Source organism: Myxine glutinosa, chromosome 4 (genome assembly GCF_964187855.1).
Source record: "Myxine glutinosa chromosome 4, kmMyxGlut1.1, whole genome shotgun sequence".
Lineage (NCBI taxonomy): Eukaryota > Metazoa > Chordata > Myxini > Myxiniformes > Myxinidae > Myxine > Myxine glutinosa.
In genome coordinates, this window is record NC_136264.1 from 202,906,755 (window position 1) to 202,928,192 (window position 21,438).

Genomic DNA, 21,438 nt, shown 5'->3' on the forward strand with positions numbered 1-21,438 from the left:
ATGAGAGAGAGCAATTTACTTTGGAAGAATTCCCAGGATGAGTTGATGTCAGAGGTGGTAGAGATGGGAGACCAGTCCAGATGATTGATGGCTGCTTGAAGACCGTGCCAGTTGGCCTGAGTGAAATGCCAGACTCGTCGACGCTGAGCAGGCTCCCTGAGGATGGTCAGAGAGATGTCCACTTTAACAAGGACATGATCAGATGTTCCGATCGGAGCAGAAGAAGAGCAGCAGACATTTTCAGGGAAGTTAGTCATAACCAAGTCCAGAAGAGAAGATGTTCCGTTGACTGAGATCCGGGTCGGGAAATTGACAGATTGTGTCAGTCCCAGTGAGTCGCAGAAGTCCTTTGCTGAGGAGCCATGGCTGGTGAGAGAGGTACCCACACCCAGCCAACTGGCATGATGACAGTTGAAATCACCACATATGAGGAAGAGAGAGTTGGGATGAGTAGATAGAAGTTGGTCCATATCATCAGACAGCGAGATGTAGATGGAGTCATCACTGTTTGGAGGACGGTACAACACACATATGAACAAGAGGTGGGAGCGAAGGGGAAGCCGTAGCCAGAGGTATTCCTGGGGGTGAGGTGGAGAGAGTGCAGTGCAGGGCGAGTGAGGAAGAGTTTTTGATAAAGATAGCAACCCCGCCTCCAGGACGAGGCTCAGGTCTATCATACCGGAGGAGGGAGTAGCCCGGGAGAGATACTATGGAATCAGAGACATCATAAAGGAGGAAAGTTTCTGTTAAGCAGATCACGTCTGGTTTGACAGAAGCAACCTGTATGGAGAGATCGGTTAAGTTTGAACGAAGGCCCCGGATGTTTGAGGTCCATACCGTTAATGAAGAGGAAGGGGGAGCATCAGATACAGAACAGGTGGGAGGAGGGGTAGGGTAAGATGTGGAAGAGGTGGAAGAGGTAGGGAGAGCTGTTGAAGGTGTGTCAGAGATTTCAGAATAGCTCGGAGAAAGGGAAGGATGGGGCGGACAAAAGGTTTGATGGTGATTGGGTGAGCCACAATGAGGTGTTATTTGAGGAGGGGGAAGAGCGAGGCAGAAGGTTGGGGGAGATGGAGGTGAGAGTTTGAAGGGGGAAGAAGCGGGGAGGACGCTTTGAGGAGGGGGAGTGAGCGGGGGGAAATTGAGAAGCAATGAGGGTGGGGAGATTTGAAGGGGAGGGGTGAGGGGGGAGTTTGGGAGGGAAGGGACAAGGGGAGGGATTTGAAAGGGATGGGATATGGGGGAGATTTGGAGGGGAGGGGTGAGGCAGGAGTCTAGGAGGGGAGGGGCGAGGGGGCGTCTTGGCGGGGAGGGGTGAGGGGGTAGTTTAGGAGGGAGGGGGCAAGGGGGGAGATTTGAAAGGGATGGGTGATGGGGAAGATTTGGAGGGGAGGGGTGATGGGGAAGATTTGGAGGGGAGGGGTTATGGGGAAGATTTGGAGGGGAGAGGTGAGATTGGATTTTTGAAAGTGTACGATTTATGGGAAACGAACATTTATTGCAAAATGAGTTTCTTGTGACCTTCGAGTTAAAAATACGTTTAAGGACGCTGGATGGAGGATGGAGTGCAGGAGAGTTTAGGGAATGTAGAACAAAGGCACTATAGGAGATGGATATTTTTTTTGGGATGAATTGATTTGGTGAGCAAGTCGAAAGCAGCCTTTTAAAGAAGAAGAAGAAAAAGGTGTTATAAAATATGACGGAATACATAACTTGAGGGGAAAGTGTAAACATTGAAGGTTAATGAGTGAAAACTATCTGGGGAAATGGGGGAGAAACACGTGGTCGAAGAACGAACGAACGAATAAGAATGAATAAACGAATGAGAACAGAGAAGGAAATGTTTTTTTTTTTTTTTTTTTTTTTTTTTTTTGAGTTGAGATTTACACAAGGAAGTAGGCTATGGGTGAAAAGACTGGGAATACAGAGAACGAAAGTTATTGGATCACAAACGACGGACCACTGAGAGAAAAACAAAGCCTCAAGGTTGTACAGTGCACACTGTACAAGGCCTTGCTCGCGACACGGCAAACAGACGATCAATTTATGAAAGATAAACACCGAGAAACAACCAAAGTTGCACACAATAACTTCACACACCGAAAGATAAATACAGTTTCGACAAAATACAATTGTGAACAGACTTAACTTCGAAAAACGTGGAGACCGTGTGGAGCTTCGAAAATCCCTGCCGCCGTCTCCAAGATCTCGCGAGATCTCCCAAGCAAGGGTCCATTTAATGATAATTATGATGTCATCGGTCACGTGGTGCGGGCACTATTTTGGAAAAAAACGAAAAAACACCTTTATATCTCTGAAAGCACTGCATAGGAAAAATTGAGACATGGCTTATTGTAAAGAAGTCTCCATGGGGAATAACATATGTAAATGATGATGTCATAGGTTCCTCCATTATGACATCATAATTCGACAAGTACAAAACTTCATCCGATCAAGATGAAATTTATTGAGCGTCATCTAGGGATAAATTGGTGGAGGAAAAAAAAATAATGACGTCATCGGTCACATGGTTCGGCTGCCATATTTGTTTTAACACAAAACCCAAACCACTAAAAACATGTCCTGGCAAGGGTCTGCAGTCTCTGATTGCTCTTTCTTGTTTGTATTGTTTTTACCTCTACCATCGAAAGTGGACAGAGTTTATTTTTGAGTTGTCCATCCGTGTATCCATGATAGGCTTCTGGGTGCACATCTGATCTATGAATAGGATACAAAACATAAAATGTTCAGCCTGGCAGAGGTATCCGCTCTACTGCGTGCTGTTCTAGTTAAACCTAAACTTGCTTTCTTTGCATCCCGACACCCAACCCTAGTGTCCTGGGTACCCTTCGTGCGAGACTGCGTTCGCGTCGGGCTGTCACTGTTTTGTGGCGCACTGTCGCTCTCCATCTCTCTTCTGGTCGTGGCCCTCGCTTGGCTGGTGTTTCATCCGCTGATCACAGTTCTCCTCATTTCACTGGCTCTTCTGCCCCTCTGGCTCTGCTATTGGTACAGGCCTGCAGGTCCACCCACGCCACGTGAAGATGCCAAGAAAAATTACTGATGGTCCGACTTGACATCTGTACTCCGTCACTTTTCATATTCTCTATTTAAGCATGTATCCTTTAATTTCCTTTTTTTTAAACTTTATTTTAGTTGATTTGTTTTACCGTTGGTTTAACCATTCATCGTTCACATTTTTTGATTATTTTTACATTTTCTTTGGTTTCTTTGAGAACAGCTAACTTGAGAACGGCTAAAGGGATCTTAGTCAAACTTTGGTGCTCGTTAAGCCATCACATCTGATTGTGTGCCATGTTGTTTGGGGGGGTGGGAGGGGGTTGTATTTCTGCTGAACTTCAGGACTTCGCTAATTGAACATTAATTTTCGTGATCTGCTTTCTTATTAAAAATTTTTAAAATTATTTACTTGTTTGAGTATTGCTCGTGTTGTCAGAATTGCTTCAATCGCTCTTCAAGACTCTTAACTGTAGGTCCTGTGCTGAAATTGAAAGGCCTTTTGCTTTCCTCTTGCCAATGTGTGCTTGCCCAGTGTACAACATTTATTTATCCTGAAGTTCCCAAAGATGATCTTGCCTGTTGAGATTGCCACAGAATGTTGCAATGGACCACCACCAACCACCACAATGGTGCACTCGCTGAGTGGTCATACGGATTTGATCAAGTTTTGGTGTCAACATGTGGTTTTCGACAGCAGACTGAAGATAAATAAGCATTCTGAGTATTGCGCTGCAATACATGTCCCCTACCGGATGTACCAAGTTTGAATTCATTGGCATTAAGAGTTTAGAAAAAAAGTCCGGAAAACTGTTCTTTGCGTGATGGACAGAGGGACAGACGGAGGGACGGAGTGCAAACCTATAGTCCCCTCCGGTGTACACCGGTAGGGGACTAATAAGCCCGCAAGGTCGCTCTGTGGAGCAGCCTGCATGTATTGCACTGTGTGAATTATATAATTACCAACTCACGGTCTGAGGTAACTCGGCTAAAAATTATCCGATTTGCACCAAATAAAGTTCATGAATGGTTGCACAGACCCCTACTTCTCACTAAAAGGGGAAAAAGAATGTAAATCGGAGTTAAAATAAGCCCGCAAGGTCGCTCCGTGGAGCAGCCTGCACGTATTGCACTATGTGTGAATTATATAATTACCAACTCACGGTCTGAGGTAACTTGGCTAAAAACTATCCAATTTGCACCAAATAAAGTTTATGAATGGTTGCACAGACCCCTATTTCTCACTAAAAGTGGAAACAGAATGTAAATTGGAGTTAAAACAAGGAATATTAACAGCTTTGACTTACCGCACTCCAAATTATCGTCCGGAAAACTGTTGGGGAAATTACCAAAGTTCAAAGTGCCATAACTTTGTCAAAAATGATCGAAACGTCGTGAAGTTCGAACTTGATCTGTACCTTATCATGCGGAAACCATGTACCAAGTTTGAAATCATTAGCATTAAGAGTTTAGAAAACAAGTCCGGAAAACTGTTCTTTGCGTGATGGACAGACTGACTGATTGACTGACTGACAGACGGAGAGACGGAGTGCAAACCTATAGTCCCCTCCGGTGTACACCGGTAGGGGACTAATAAGAAGGCCATCTAAGCAAGCCAAATGCGCATCATTTGCATGGAGTGGGTTAACAATGTTTTGTTATGCCTCCGCTGACAAAGTCGCCGGAGGCATTATGTTTTCAGGTTGTCCGTCCAACTGTCTGTCCGTCCGTCTGTCAGTGATTGGTTTTCGTTACCGCGATAACTTGAGAATGGCTAAAGGGATCTTAGTCAAACTTGGCAAAGGTATGTATACTGAGGTAAAGATTAAGTGATTAGATTTTGCGCCAAAGGTCAAACGGACGGAAGCCTCTCCTCGGTGAAAGACACATGAAAGCCCGCTTGGAGCTTGCACAAAAGCACCTAAAGGACTCTCAGACTGTGAGAAACAAGATTCTGTGGTCTGATGAAACCAAGATTGAACTGTTTGGCTTCCGTCTGGCCACTCTGCCATCAAGCCCAGATTGGTGGGGTGTTGCAGTAATGGTTATCCTTCTGGAAGTTTCTCCCATCTCCACACAGGATCTCTGGAGCTCAGGCAGAGTAACCATCGGGTTATTGGTCACCTCTCTTACCAAGGTCCTTTTCCCCCCGATTGCTCAGTTTGGCCGGGCGGCCAGCTCTAGGAAGAGTCCTGGTTGTTCCAAACTTCTTCCATTTAAGGATTATGGAGGCCACTGTGCTCTTGGGAATCTTCAATGCAGCAGAGATTTTTTTTGGCGGCTTCCCCAGATCTGTGCCTCAACTCAATCCTGTCTCTGAGCTCTGCAGGCAGTTCCTTCGACCTCATGGCTTGGTTTTTGCTCTGATATGCATTGTCAGCTGTGAGACCTTATATAGACAACAGGTGTGTGCCTTTCCAAATCATGTTCAATCAATTGAATTTACCACAGGTGGACTCCAATCAAGGTGTAGAAACATCTCAAAGATGATCAAGAGATATGGGAGGCACCTAAGCTAAATTTCAAGTGTCATAGCAAAGGGTCTGAATACTTATGTCAATGTGATATTTCAGTTTTTTCTTTTTAATAAATTAGCAAAACTTTATAAAATCCTGTTTTCTCTTTGTCATTATGGGGTATTGAGTGGAGATTAATGAGGGAAAAAATGAATTTAAACGATTTCAGCATAAGGCTGCAACATAACAAAATGTGAAAAAAGTGAAGGGGTCTGAATACTTTCTGAATGCACTAACTTGAGAATGGCTAAAGGGATCTAATTCAAACCTGGTACAGATATGTATAATGATGTAAAGATTAACTGATTCGATTTTGGGGGTCCCGAGGTCAAAGGTCAGAGGTCATGTCAGGTAAAAATGAGAACTTGTGAACAGCTAAGGGGATTTAAATTAAAACTTGGTATAGGTTTGTATAATGATGTAAACATGAACTGATTAAATTTGGGGGTCAATCGGTCAGAGGTCATGTCAGGTAGAAATGTGCTAACTTGGGCACAGCTGAATGGATTTAAATCAAACTTGATGTAAGTATTAGAATGATGTAATAATGTGGGCGGAGGCTAATCAGGTAACTCGAAGAGTGCCGTTCTAGTTTGAAGATGAATTCAAACGGGAGAAGTTTCAACCAAAACGAATAGTTGATTTTGGGAGAGATCCCTGATCATTACTCGAGCAATGATTTCTGCAAGTTCTGCCAGTAATTATCATTCTTGATGGTGTCCATATGAGTATTTTACAAATGGTCGTTACCTCTGCCACGGAAGGTAGACGGATGTCATTTTCCTGTCTTTCTCTGTGAGTAGGATATATTTCAGTTATGGGCGGATTTGGACAAAACTCGGTGGACATGTTGGGTGTGTGACGAGGGCAAATTCATTTGATTTTGGGGAAGATCTGGAATTTCAATAATAGAATTTCGAGTGTTTTTTTTTCTTCTTTCAATTGGGCCAAAAATGTCATGATATTTCAAAAGGTTGTGGACGAGTTATGACAAAACTTGGTGGATGAATTGGGTAGGTGAGAGGAACAAGCCGATTAGATTTTGGTTTAGGTCTGGATGCAGATCTGTCTGAGTGATGCAAAACGTAAACCGTGCAACCTTGCGGTCGTACGCAGTCTTTATTTATTTATTTTTTCATTTTTGGTTGTGTCCTGCACGTGGTGGAGTAAACTTGTACACAACGTGCAGGACAAAAGACATAAGGAGACACTAATGTAGTTTATGCGTGAATTTAGAAGGGGATTAGTGGACAAATTAATTTGCTTGTATAAGCCTTTTTTTACCTTGTGCTTTATTTTGCTTGTACATGATTATCACTTTGAAAAAAAAAAAAGACATTAGTTTGAGGAAGATTTTCAAATACAGTCCTGTAATTGTCATATAACATCTGTTTGGATGTGTAAGCATAATGATTCATGCTTAAAATAGTTGCTGTACCGATCTGGTCTTGCGATGGGATCTTATTTGTCGGTATGCAGCAGAAGGCTGTGGGTAGCATCATTGGCTGAGGGTGCAGCTGTGCCGCCGATGCAGTGCCCTCTGCTGGTTATGGCAGGAATTTTGTAATTTGTTCAGGGTGCCGGCGCGAGTTCACCTACTCTTCACAGAGGACACTGGGATCTGTAATGTCATCCAACAAATTCTGGCAGATGGGACGCCAGTTTAACGTCCATCCGAGGGGCGGCACCCAATGAATCGCCCTGCCTGTGAAACACCAGGTGGACAGATTCAGGAAAGTCGAGGAGCTATAGATACTTTAATGGATTGGCAGAAACTTTCTTCTTCTTGTTTTTCTCCTCTTTCCTTTATCAGGAGCGAGGTCCAATGGCACCAAGATTCTACCCTGCCTTGACCACGATATTTGAGGAAGTACCATATTCCGATGGAAGATCTCATCACTGTGTACATTTCTTACATCAGACCTATCTATATAATAATAGCGTAAGGACTCGACTTTGTTATCCCTTTTACGCCGCACCCAGTGACCCGATGCCCACGGCACTCATGGATTTACGATCTACGAACCGCGCTCTTTGTTTATCACGTACAGCCATACTCGAAAAATCTGAATTAGCCGACGTTGGGGCCCAAAAGCATCCGATTAACTGCCGATACGACGCCATCTTACGACGCCATCGTATTGGCGTCTGCTGGGCGAAGGCGAAGCGAGCCGTCCCCTGATTGGACAGGCGAAGGCGAAAGCAAGCCGTCCACCGAGTGGACAATCCAGAGCATGCATTTGTGCCGGTGTCAGCGATCGTTGTTCATATACGCACTCTTCATTCTCATCTTTCTTCCTACCTCTTACTCGGACAAGCAAATCCCCTATGCCATCCATAATGGTACACTCTATACATACACCACATCCTCCCTTCCGTGGATGTTCCACGGGTTTCGGCTAGTGTTAGAATATTGCTGTCCCGTATGGCATTCCTCATTGACACAACAACAGCATGCATTGATTGAATCGATACAAAGAAGAGCATTGAGAATTATTTTTGCTGCCGATTATGATTCCTACCACAATGCTTTGAGTACCTGCCAGCTGAATTCACTGCACGAACGTCGTGAACAACTTTGTAGCAATTTTGCATCTTCTTTGTAAGGTAGATACCCAGACTGGTTACCAAACAAACAATCGTCACTTAGACAATTACGTCACGGCAATAAGGTTAGAGAAATTAGGTGCAGGACTGAACGTTACAGAAAGAGTGCAATGCCTTATATAGTCAGACTTTTAAATACCATGAATGTGTTCCAAGTGAGATTAATCTCTTAACACATATTCTCCAAGTGAGATTCATAACAGATTTACCTTTTCTTTCCCTAGTTTTATATTTCAAGGAAATTTTTATCTTGGAACGTGGTACTTATTATTGCAGCTATTTTATACGTGTGTATTTTATATGTGTGTATTTTATACGCGTGTATGAGTGTGTATGAGTTCAGCATGAGTAGGCCATCTTATCAAGGGTCTCAGTCTTATGTACAAAACATGAATCCACTTCCTGAAAATTCTAGATATAGTAGAAGGACTAACGCCAAATCTGTATGCAAGATCTTCACCCTTTAAATTCAGTCGCAGTCTCATGAATACAATCATCAGCTGCTGGAAATTTGTCAAAATCCTAGATTGAAAATCTTTCACACATGGACACAGTATCTGCAAGAGGCACATTAAAGTCGCAAAATTAGGCAAACCGGTGCAGAACAAAACCACCTTCTCATCAACCTGAAAGCTTTTCTCACTTACAGACAATTTGTTTATGCTTTTCACATACTCTTCATTTTCCTTTCTCAATGAATTGAAGTCAAAGGAAGATCTTGTTTCCAACTCGCTGATGTCCTTCATGGTCAATTCTGTTTGGCATGCCACAGGTGTGCAAGTTTCATCATAAACATCTTCGACATCATCTCTAGGTGAGTGAGTACCATGAGAGCCTTGGCTGCTACTCGCCTCTTCATGGACTCCTCTCGCTTCCCACGTCGCTCTTGCACGTTATTGTATCTATAATTAATATAAGATGAAATTCATGTACTATAGATACTATATAGTGTGGTTAATAAGTTTATCTATCTATAATTCCAGTAATCTCTGTGTGTATGTCTGTGTGTGTGTGTGTGTGTGTGTGTGTGTGTGTGTGTGTGTGTGTGTGTGTGTGTGTTTGTCTGTGACCGCTGTTTCTCGACAACCACGGGTCCGATATACTTGAAACTTGCCAGGTATATTGCTGGGGACCCGAGGATGTGCCTTTTCAAGGTTTCATATTAATCGGAGAAGTAGTTACCGAGCTATGGCGATTTATTTACCAAACTCCGCAAGCCGTTCGCTTTGGACCAAACCATTTCATGTAAATAGAGGGGGGGGATTGTCACCGTACTCGCAAGCCGTTCGCTTTGGCTTTGCGAATGAACCAAACCATTTCATGTAAATAGAGGGGGGGGATTGTCACCGTACTCGCAAGCCGTTCGCTTTGGCTTTGCGAATGGACCAAACCATTTCATGTAAATAGAGGGGGGGGATTGTCACCGTACTCGCAAGCCGTTCGCTTTGGCTTTGCGAATGGACCAAACCATTTCATGTAAATAGAGGGGGGGGGGATATAATTTTAGATATATATATAGTACGGGCATGCCCTAGTATATGAAATTAAAATAAAGGCTCTACCTAAAAACTGCTGAGGAAAAGTAGGCATTTGTGATTTGATATAATAAATTAATTAATAAGTGTATGTCAAAGGTCTGATTTGTTTGATTTGTTTGGCATCCAAATTAGTCACCTTGTATAAATTTGAACAATTTTAAACTCAATACTAAATTTCTACAAAGTTGCTTCCAGGAATATTTAAATAGACTATGCAGGTACAGAATAATCTCTTGTATTTTCCATTATTGCAAATTAAAACAGACTATGCAGACTCTTCAAATTCGATTCTAATGTATTTTAGGTTTAGAGTCAAAACAGTTTCATTTAGGCCTAGATCTACAAAATTACACAATATTTACAAAAGTCAAGGCTACTTCTCACCTGTCCATGCTTTTGGCTATTTTCTCCTGTGCGAATGGAGGAGAATTGCTGAATAGAGTTGGAACATAATCTGGGTGGGTTGGATCAAAACTTCTGCCTGCAAATAAATCAAAATGCGAGTGTAGTTACCTCCATTTACCCTTTGTTTACGTTGACATCGCGGAAATCCCAGCATGGCACCTTTGGGTGGGTGTGGCACCTTTGGAGGTAGGGGGCATTTATATGCGAGACGAGTTTCAAATTGCCGCCATTACGTATGGTGGCAGAAGCAATGTTTTGCCACCCAAGCGGTCACGTGACGAAGACGATGACGTCGCATGCAACTTCCCCATTGTATTTTTGTCGAAATTGTATTGATCTTTCGGTGTGTGTACCTATAGCGTGTCCCTAGGAAGATTCTCGGTGTTAATCTTTCATAAATTAATCGTTTCTGTTCGCCCGGCGTGTGCGGCCTTGTTGCCTCAGGCTTACCCGGTCTCCCGTCGAAGTTTGTTCACTTAAGTTTCTTCCTTCGCTGTTTTTGTTTGGTTCTTAGATTTTTCCCTTTTCCCCCGAACTTCCCCAATCATCTACTCTCTGTCTAACGTTTAAACCTCCCCCCCTCCTCCCCCCCCCCCAAAAAAACAACATTTATTTCCCTTTATCCACGTGTCTCATCGTGTGCTTCTCATCATGTGTGCTTTTGTCTCATCGTGTGCTTCTCATCGTGTGTGCTTTTGCCTCATCGTGTGCTTCTCATCGTGTGTGCTTTTGTCTCATCATGTGCTTCTGTCCACGTGCGCTGTGTTGCCTCGCCCCCATTATCTGCTTGCCTTCCACCTTTTGCCCTGATCACGTGACTCGTGCTTGTCCCTCTAGGCTCCCTCTCCCCGTTGGTATTTTTGTGAATATAAGATTGTTCTTCACGGTTCTGTTTAAATATGTTTAAACCTTCCCCTGCAGTGTTTTATTCAGTGTTATATTACAACACGCTGTTTTTCTTCCTATTTAAAAGGCTTTTTTCAATTTCCTCTTCAACTCATTCCACTTCAAAAAAATATTCAATCTCTTATAATTCTTTCTCACTACATGCTTGAAATTCACATTCATTCCACCCCTCCTCCATCGTTCTTAAACGGATCGCTAACTTGAAAATCACAATAAACCCAATTTGTTATAAATGTTCGTCTTTCATTAATCATCCACTTTCTAAACTCCCCCCTTGCCCCTCCCCTCCAAATCTCCCCCCTTGCCCCTCACCTCCTAAATTCCCCCATTGCCCCTCCCCTCCTAAACTCCCCCCTTGCCAAGCAAAGGACTTCTGCGACTCATTGGGACTGACACAATCTGTCAATTTCCCGACCCGGATCTCAGTCAATGGAGTATCTTCTCTTCTAGACTTGGTTATGACAAACTTCCCTGCAAATGTCTGCTGCTCTTCTTCTGCTCCAATCGGTTCTTCTGATCATGTGCTTGTTAAAGTGGACATCTCTCTGGCCATTCTCAGAGAGCCTCCTCAGCGCCGACGAGTCTGGCATTTCACTCAGGCCGACTGGCATGGTCTGCAAGCAGCCATCAATCATCTGGACTGGTCTCCCATCTCTACTGCCTCTGACATCAATTCTTCCAGGGAATTCTTCCAAAGTAAAGTGCTCTCTCTCATGCACAGATTCATCCCATCTCGTCTTCAGTTGTCTTACCCTTCCTCCCGTCCATGGTACACTGAGTCTTGTGGTGAGGCAGTTGCCCTGAAACGACTTGCCTTTGCCTCTTCGAAGGCAAATACAACTGAAGGCAATCTCAGTTCCTTCCACCAAGCTCGGAACAAGTGTGTGTCTCCTCTCAGGAGTGCCAGGAAGCACGATCTCTCCACACTCAAGAATGAACTCTCAAACCTGTCTCCTTCCTCCAAATCCTGGTGGCGTCTGGTCAAATCCGTTTCTGGTGTTTGTTCCCCTTCCATCCCCTCCCTTACCTCAAATGGCTACACAGTTGACACCGCACGTGACAAAGCCGAATGCCTCAACTCTGTGTTTGCCTCAAAATCTTGTGTCCCAAACCCATCTCTCGCTGTTCCCACCTTACCCAGTCGAACCAAACTGCTCCTGGACTCTGTGTCCTTCTCTCCTGACAAGGTGGAGAAGTTTTTGTCAAACCTCGACTCTGATTCTGCAACTGGACCAGACGGCATCAGCCCACGGGTCGTAAAATCCAGCTCTGCTGCTCTTTCACTCCGTCTCTCTATTATCTTCACCCTCTCTTTTGCTCAAGGTCATTTGCCAGCATCTTGGAAATCAGCAACCATTACCGCTTTACACAAAAAATGGGCAAAAACAGATCCTTGCAACTACAGACCAATCAGCCTGCTCCCAATTATCAGCAAAGTCATGGAATCCATCATTGCTTCGGATATAAAATCCTTCCTCTTCTCCAATGGCTTGATCTCCGATCATCAATTTGGATTCAGACCAGGTCATTCTACTCTGGACAGGTTGCTTCTGCTGTCTCAACAATGGATGGAGGTCCTCAATGCCAAACAGGAAATAAGAGCTGTCTCCCTTCACATATCACGTGCCTTCGATACGGTCTGGCATCCAGCTCTGCTCACCAAACTCTTCTCCTATGGTATCCATGGAAATCTCCTCGCATGGCTTGCGGACCTCCTCTCTGGTCGTAGTCAACGACCAAGTCAACGTGGCCCTGAATGGATTTCTCTCATCTCCCCTTCCTGTTCTGGCTGGAGTTCCCTAAGGCAGTGTTCTGGGCCCTGTGCTATTTCTGGTCTTCATCAATGATCTCTCCGACTCTCTGGAAAATCCTCTCTATCTCTTTGCTGATGACTCCACTCTCTGCCGCTCCATTCCTCATCCCTCAGATCGGCAGTCTGCAGCCTCCTCACTCTCTGCAGACCTGGACAAAATCACAGACTGGGCAAACAAGTGGAACATGTCTTTCAATCCTGACAAATCTCACACTCTTACTATGTCTCTCCGAAAAGACCGACTGGAAAACCCTCCCATCCACTTTCTCAACAATCCTCTCCAAGAAGTTCTGTCGCTCAAGCTTTTGGGTCTCACTATCTGCCATGATCTTTCTTGGGAAAACCACATTTCCAAGCTGGCCTCCAAAGCCAGTCGCCGACTGGGCATCCTCCGTCGTGCGAAGTCCTTCCTCGGCACACCTGAGCTCCTCACCACATACAAGGCTCATCCGCAGCTCAATGGAATACTGTTCCCCCCTCTGGGCCGGTGCTCCTGCCTCACACCTAGCCCGGCTGCACACTGTTGAAACCAAAGCTTTCAGAATCATTGGAATCTCCTGCGATGAAGCTAACTCCGAGGGCCTTTCACTCACTCTCCTTGCAGGCAGGTTGGTGGTCTTTCTGTCTTCTACCGACTCCTCTCTGGCCTTGCTCCCCCCAGCTCTCTCTAGGCTCTGTCCCCCAAATATTCCTGCAGGTCGCACAAGATCTGCCAGCAACCCTCTTTTGGTTAAACTGCCAAAATCAAGGCTCTCTGCTCACCTTCACTCTTTCATTCCCCTTTTCTCCCACCTCTGGAACAAACTCCCCCACTCCCTTCAATCCCACTCCTCCCTCCAGGTCTTTAAAACACCTGTTCACCACCATCACCACCCCCATCCAAAACCTTGATCTTTTCTACCCCCGCTAATTTTCACCCCAGATACACTTTCTCGAAATTCCATCTTCTTTCCTGGAAGTCCATATGTTTTATACCTCTTCTACCTCCCCCCAATCCCTCTCCCTCCCACAGTTCTCTCGATGTCCTTGCTCTCAAATGTTGTGTTTGTGTCCGTCCTTCCCCCTCTCTCCCCATCTTGTCTACCGCTCCCCTTATTTTGTGTTTTGTGTGTCGGTTTGACTTTTTGTGTGATGAATGTTAGCTCTTTCACGAGCCTCGATCTTGTATACAAAAAAAAAAAAAAAAAAAAAAATCTCTCCCTCTGCCTCGTACTCTTGACAACATGGCGGTCTCCGCTGCTAACACAAAAAATTTGTTTGGGGAATGTTGTTTTTATAAGATAACCGAGTCGACTGAAAGCGACGGCCAGTTCCACGATAACATCGTTTACTTGGAGACCGCCATATTAAGCGCTGCGTTCCGTTTGAGTGCATACTTGAGCCCATTTAATCAAGCAAGCCGCTCGGCACGCTGTTTGCTAACGGAACATACCGCTGGCGTTGGTGTAGTACAGTCATGATGGGCCGTGTGGCCTCCTCTTGCGTCAAATTTCCTTGTTATTCCAAGGCCGAAGCGTCTCGGTTCATTATTTAAATATTACGGTTTTCGAATATTCGTCAGTCTTCAGCCAATCACCATGAGCAATGTGATGACGTGCATAAATTATTATCTTTCCACCAATCAAATATGTTCTACGCACAAATGACATCACCGGACCCTTCGTTCAGTAAACCAATGGGAACGCGCTACTCAGATTGAAGTGGCCAATGGGAGAGCAGCTTGCGAGTCGCTCTGCCTTATTAGCCGTGACGAGGGAAGTGAGACGGCTTGTTTCGGGCGCTCAACTTCTCTGCGCAATGCGCATCACCATTGGCATTGTTCACTCGTAGTCTTCGCACCACTCTTCGGCGGTCTCCTCTTCCCTTGTCGAGAGGAACATTCGCGTCGGGTTCGCCAGCCCCAGTATAGTTCGGTCTCCAGAGACTGAAAGGCCTCATTTGATTGAGTCATCTCGGCTTCCGTGGGTAGTCTCGCCGTTGTAGCCGTGACCCGGAGCACCTTGTGGGACCCCAGTGGGAGACGCAGCGAAGCTTGCCTCGTGTTTCAGAGACGTCGCCACGTGCGAGCCGAGACGGTCCACGTGAGCGTCAGATCGACGAGTCCCGGCTGAAGGGCGCCCTCTGGCGGTCCCTGTGAGTGTGACCTCGGCTCTTCCTTGATGAATTCCTCGGGTCTCTGTTTCAACAGGTCGTCGTGATCGTGCAGCCCGGCCATGGACGAGCAGGCCCTGCGTGGTCTCGCTCCCCAGGCCGATTCAAGATCGCATCAACGGGTGAGAACCTTCGACCCACTTAACCAGGCACCACCATCTCACGTCACCATATTTAACTTGGCAGGAGCCTTTACTCCATCATTTTCACAGATGTCGAGGCTCATGGAAGAGCAGAGGGCTAACAGACGCAAATGGGGTCAAGGGAAAATTGTCACCCAAGAATATCCGGATGCACAAGAGCACAATTGAGGCATGACATCAAGGGTGGTACCGGGGTCTTGAGTGTGTGTCCTTTGGGTAAGGGTAGTTTTGGTAGTAGTTGTAAAAAGCTGAGGCTGTGGCCTGTTGATGGAAGTTGTGTTTCTTTGTCTGTTTCTCCATCTCCCCTTCCCAAGATGATTATTAACCCCAAACCAAACTCTTGTAAATTTTAGGTTGCAGTGTTTCCTTTCTTCTCTCCTTCTTTTGTTTCTCAGTCTAATTCATTCCCTTACCGTGTCCAGCTGTTATTGTTAAGCCTGGTGTTGGCTAAGCGGTTAGGGTGCCGGCTTGGGATCCTAGGATCCTGGGTTCGAATCCCGGTCAATCGCTGAATTAACACCAGGGGGGTTGACTCAGCCTGTCATCCTTCCGAGGTCAGCAAATTGAGTACCAGTTCACTGGTAATTCCCTGTGTCGCAAAAGGCGACTCGCAGGGTTGGTGGCAGGAAGGGCATCTGGCCATAAAACATTGCTTCAAAAAGGGGACCAAGTTGCCCGAAAAAGGACAACCCCTGCTCTGCGGGGAAAAATAGCCTCTACAGGTGTTTCTTTTTGCTGTGTCCAGCTGTTATTGTTAAGCCTGGTGTTGGCTAAGCGGTTAGGGTGCCGGCTTGGGATCCTAGGATCCTGGGTTTGAATCCCGGTCGATCGCTGAATTAACACCAGGGGGGTTGACTCAGCCTGTCATCCTTCCGAGGTCGGCAAATTGAGTACCAGTTCACTGGTAATTCCCTGTGTCGCAAGAGGGGACTCGCAGGATTGGTGGCAGGAAGGGCATCTGGCCATAAAACATTGCTTCAAAAAGGGGACCAAGTTGCCCGAAAAAGGACAACCCCTGCTCTGCGGGGAAAAATAGCCTCTAACGGTGGTTCTTTTTACTGTTTCCAGCTGTTGAGCTGTTGAACCCTCAGTTCATACCCTCCCCCCTCCCCCCTCCCCCCTCCCCCCCCCACACTCTTTTATGAGCCTCGATCTTTTAGAGGGAGAAAATGTCTGTACCAAAGGTTATTCTGTTTGACGAGGTGTGTTTGCCCTTGTTCAGGCGATAGCGTACTTTGAGCAGCTGAAATCCTCCCCAGACGGCTGGCAGCTCTGTACGCAGACATTGGCGCAAGGCTCATGCAGGTAGTGACGGTCACAAGTTTTCTGCCATTTCTTATGCTGACGATCCTTGCCAACTGAATTTTGATTTGTCACCCCCTCTCATCGACAGTGACAACAACGTTAAGTTTTTCTGTTTCCAAGTGTTGGAACACAAAATCAGACGTGGGTGAGTAGTATGTCTCCCGCCCCCTACTCCTCCCCATTTGGTACGAACAGCCTGCGGTTGTTGTGTTCTGTCCTCTAAGTGCTGAGTATTTTAAAATGTTTTTGGTGACACTTGCTCAAACAGGGTTTGAAGCGTCTGAGTTGAACCGCCGCCCTCCCAGACTCGGAGCGGACGATCAAACCACAATCCCAATGAGCCATCATAATGTGTTTATAAAGGGGGTGTTTACTTTGTTGATACAATAATTCATAATTTTTTTATTATTATTATTATTTTTTTGTGAATGCACCACGTTGAAATAAACGGGAACCCATCTCCATTAGCAGGTTGGGGTGGTGCATGCCAGTTCCACCATTCGGGTTTGCTAATCTTCGGCTCAATTGGTACTCCCCGGCAGTGCACCTTTGTTTTGCCGTATACGTTTGCGGGGTCCAGGCAGGTGTACATATGACACGCATTGTGCAGATTTTCCCATTGGTGACTCGATGGCGAACAAGGTGGACATGTTGTTTTTCACATTTGTTAATTACCTGACGATACGAATAAAGCACCCCATGACGACCGAGCGTACATGACGGTGGTTGTTCATGAACGGCCCGATGCTGTAACGCCGTTATTGACACGGTGTGTTTCGTAAGCTGCGACTCCGGTACCAAAATGGCCGCCCAGGGTTGTATTTCCGTGTCCCATTCGAGTTAGTGGAGTAAAATCCCGATTGGAGACGTGGCAGGGAAAGCGGGAACTTGCTAATGAAGGAAAGGTAGATATCGAATAGAAATCGCCATTTGAATGTTTGCATTTTATTTATAGGCAGAAGCAGACATTTGGCAAATAAAATCTGCTATTTCATTTTTTTTCTCAATTCCAACCATTGAGTCTACAATTTAAAAAAAACTCTTGTACATGTGGATTACCGCGTTGAGTTAGTAGTCTGTACGTCTTCTTTTTTTTTTTTGGTTTTTGTATCCTGAATTAAGGCTCGTGAAAGAGCTAACATTTATTTCACAAACAAATCAACCAGACAAAAAATATACAAAAGAGGGAGCGGAAGACAAGATGGGGAGAGAAGGGGAAGCACACAACCACAACATTTGAGAGCAGCGAGAAGTGTGGGAGGGAGAGGGCTTGGGGGGAGGAGGCGTGGGAAGGGGGGGGGCGGGGGGAGGTATAAAACACAAGGGGACCAAAATTAGCGGGGGTAGAAAAGATCAAGGTTTTGGATGGGGGAGGATAAGAGATGGTGGTGAACAGCTGTTTTAAAGACCTGGAGGGAGGAGTGGAATTGAAGAGAGTGAGTTTGTTCCAGAGGTGGGAGAAAAGAGGAATGAAGGAGTGAAGGTGAGCAGAAAGTCTTGATTTTGGCAGTTTAACCATAAGAGGGTTGCAGGCAGATCTTGTGCGACCTGTAGGAATATTTGGGGGACAGAGCCCAGAGAGAGCTGGGGGGGGAAAGGCCAGAGAGGAGTCGGAAGAAGACGGAAAGACCACCAACCTGCCTGCGGTGAGTGAGTGAAAGGCCCTTGGAGTTAGCTTCATCGCGGGAGATTCCAATGATTCTGAACGCTTTGGTTTCAACAGCGTGAAGACGAGCTAGGTGTGAGGCAGGAGCACCAGACCAGAGGGGAGAGCAGTATTCCATAGAGCTGCGGATGAAAGCCTTGTATGTGGTGAGGAGCTCAGGTGTGCCAAAGAAGGACTTCGCACGACGGAGGATGCCCAGTCGGCGACTGGCTTTGGAAGCCAGATTTGAAATGTGGTTTTCCCAGGAAAGATCATGGCAAATAGTGAGACCCAAAAGCTTGAGTGACAGAACTTCTTGGAGAGGATTATTCAGAAAGTGGATGGGAGGGTTGTCCAGTCGGTCTTTTCGGAGAGACATTGTAAGAGTGTGAGATTTATCAGGATTGAAAGACATGTTCCATTTGTTTGCCCAGTCTGTGATTTTGTCCAGGTCTACAGAGAGTGAGGAGGCTGCAGACTGCCGATCTGAGGGATGAGGAATGGAGCGACAGAGAGTAGAGTCGTCAGCAAAGAGATAGAGGATTTTCAAGAGAGTCAGAGAGATCATTGATGAAGACCAGAAAAAGCACAGGGCCCAGAACACTACCATGGGGAACTCCAGGCTGAACAGGAAGAGGAGATGAGAGAAACCCATTCAGTTGGGCCACACGTTGACTACGACCAGAGAGGACGTCCGCCAGCCATGCGTGGATATTTCCATGGATACCAAAGGAGGAGAGTTTGGTGAGCAGAGCAGGGTGCCAGACCATATCGAAGGCACGTGAAATGTCAAGGGAGACAGCTCTAATTTCCTGTTTGGCGTTGAGGACCTCCATCCATTGTTGAGAAAGCAGAAGCAGCATGTCCAGAGTAGAGTGACCAGGTCTGAAACCAAATTGATGATCGGAGATCAAGCCATTGGAGAAGAGGAAAGATTTCATATCTGAAGCAATGATGGATTCCATGACTTTGCTGATAATTGGGAGAAGGCTGATTGGTCTGTAGTTGCTAGGATCTGTTTTTGCACCTTTTTTGTGCAAAGTGGTGATGTTGGCTGATTTCCAAGCAGATGGCAGATGACCTTGAGCAAAAGAGAGGGTGAAGAGAACAGAAAGAGGGAGTGAAAGAGCGGAAGAACATGATTTTAGGACCCGTGGGCTGATGCCGTCAGGACCAGTTGCAGAATCAGAGTCGAGGGTTGACAGAAACTTTACCACCTTGTCAGGAGGAAAGGACAGAGTCCAGGAGCAACTGGGTACGGTGGGTACAGAGAGGGATGGGTTTGGGACACACAATTTAGAGGCAAACACAGAGTTGAGACATTCAGCTTTTTCACGTGTGGAGTCAGCCGTTAAGCCGTTTGAGGTGAGGGAGGGGATGGAGGGGGAACAAACACCAGAAACAGATTTGACCAGATGCAACCAGGATTTGGAAGAGGGAGACAGATAAGAGAGTTCGGTCTTGAGAACGGTGAGATATTGTTTCCTGGCTCTCCTGAGGGTGGACACACACTTGTTTCGGGCTTTGTGAAAGGAAATGAGATTTCCTTCCGTTGGATTTGCTTTCCAGGAGACGAAAGCAAGTTGTTTCAGGGCAACAGCCTCACCACAAGATGTGTGTGTGTGTCCACCCTCAGGAGAGCCAGGAAACAATATCTCACCGTTCTCAAGACCGAACTCTCTTATCTGTCTCCCTCTTCCAAATCCTGGTGGCATCTGGTCAAATCTGTTTCTGGTGTTTGTTCCCCCTCCATCCCCTCCCTCACCTCAAACGGCTTAACGGCTGACTCCGCACGTGAAAAAGCTGAATGCCTCAACTCTGTATTTGCCTCTAAATCTTGTGTCCCAAACCCATCCCTCTCTGTACCATGGACAGGAGGAAGGGTATGACGACTGAAGACGAGATGGGATAAATCTGTGCATGAGAGAGAGCAATTTACTTTGAAAGAATTCCCAGGACGAGTTGATGTCAGAGGCGGTGGAGATGGGAGACCAGTCCAGATGATTGATGGCTGCTTGAAGACTGTGCCAGTTGGCCTGAGTGAAATGCCAGACTCGTCGACGCTGAGGAGGCTCTCTGAGAATGGTCAGAGAGATGTCCACTTTGACAAGCACATGATCAGATGAGCCGATTGGAGCAGAAGAGCAGCAGACATTTTCAGGGAAGTTAGTCATAACCAAATCCAGAAGAGAAGATGCTCCGTTGACTGAGATCCGGGTCGGGAAATTGACAGATTGTGTCGGTCCCAGTGAGTCGCAGAAGTCCTTTGCTGAAGAGCCATGGCTGGTGAGAGAGGTACCCACACCCAGCCAACTGGCATGGTGACAATTGAAATCACCACATATGAGGAAGAGAGAGTTAGGATGGGTAGATAGAAGTTGGTCCATATTATCAGACAGCGAGATGTAGATGGAGTCATCACTGTTTGGTGGACGGTACAACACACATTTGAACAAAAGGTGGGAGCGAAGGGGAAGCCGTAGCCAAAGGTATTCCTGGGGATGAGGTGGAGAGAGGGCGAGTGAGGAAGTTTTTTTTATAAAGATAGCAACCCCACCTCCAGGACGAGGCTCAGGTCTATCATACCGGAGGAGGGAGTAACCTGGGAGAGATACCAAGGCATCAGAGACATCATGAAGGAGGAAAGTTTCTGTTAAGCAGATCACATCTGGTTTGTCAGAAGCAACCTGTATGGAGAGATCAGTCAAGTTTGAGCGAAGGCCCCGGATGTTTGAGGTCCATACCGTTAATGAAGAGGAAGGGGGAGCATCTGGTACAGAACAGGGGGGGGGGGTGGGGTAGGGTAAGATGTGGGAGAGGAGGAAGAGGTAGGGAGAGCTGTTGAAGGTGTGTCAGAGATTTCAGAATAGCTTGGAGAAAGGGAAGAATGGGGCGGACAAAAGGTTTGATGGAGATTGGGTGAGGCACAGTGAGGTGTTATTTGAGGAGGGGGAAGAGCGAGGCAGAAGGTTGGGGGAGATGAAGGTGAAAGTTGGAAGGGGGAAGAAGCAGGGAGGATGCTTTGAGGAGGAGGGGTGAGGGGTGAGAGGGGAGTCTAGGAGGGGAGGAGCGAGGGAGAGTCTCGGAGGGGAGGGGTGTGGGGGGAGTTTAGGAGGGAGGGGAGGGAAGGGGCAAGGGGGGAGATTTCAAAGGGATGGGTGATGGGGAGGATTTGGAGGGGAGGGGTTATAGGGAAGTTTTGGAGGGGAGGGGGGATGGGGAAGTTTTGGAGGGAAGGGGGGATGGGGAAGATTTGGAGGGGAGGGGTGAGATTGGATTTTGAAAAGTGTACGATTCATGGGAAACGAACATTTTTTGCAAAATGAGTTTGAGACCTTCGAGTCAAAAATACGTTTGAGGACGCTGAAGGAGGGGTGGAGTTCTGGATAGT

At 46.2% G+C, this 21,438-nt stretch overlaps 2 protein-coding genes across 10 annotated transcripts in view; both read left to right on the forward strand.

Annotated features, from left to right (window-relative positions):
- The window catches only part of TMEM43 (transmembrane protein 43), a 37,607-nt gene extending 34,182 nt beyond the window's left edge, over positions 1-3,425 (forward strand). The window contains exon 12 of one of the 2 annotated variants that reach the window (XM_068114264.2): positions 2,835-3,425. In XM_068114264.2, coding sequence (XP_067970365.2) covers positions 2,835-3,064 — 230 coding nt within the window. In that variant the 3' untranslated portion in view covers positions 3,065-3,425. The remainder of the gene's footprint in view (positions 1-2,834) is intronic. The other variant, XM_068114263.2, reaches the window with a different exon arrangement.
- An 11,080-nt stretch (positions 3,426-14,505) lies between these two features.
- XPOT (exportin for tRNA) overlaps positions 14,506-21,438 on the forward strand; it is a 40,359-nt gene continuing 33,426 nt past the window's right edge. For 6 of the 8 annotated variants that reach the window (XM_068114265.2, XM_068114268.2, XM_068114271.2 and 3 more), the window contains exons 1-3: positions 14,528-15,076; positions 16,320-16,402; positions 16,491-16,547. In XM_068114265.2, coding sequence (XP_067970366.2) covers positions 15,017-15,076; positions 16,320-16,402; positions 16,491-16,547 — 200 coding nt within the window. In that variant the 5' untranslated portion in view covers positions 14,528-15,016. Of the gene's footprint in view, positions 15,077-16,319; positions 16,403-16,490; positions 16,548-21,438 lie in introns of all 8 variants that reach the window. The other 2 variants (XM_068114267.2, XM_068114269.2) reach the window with 1 other exon arrangement.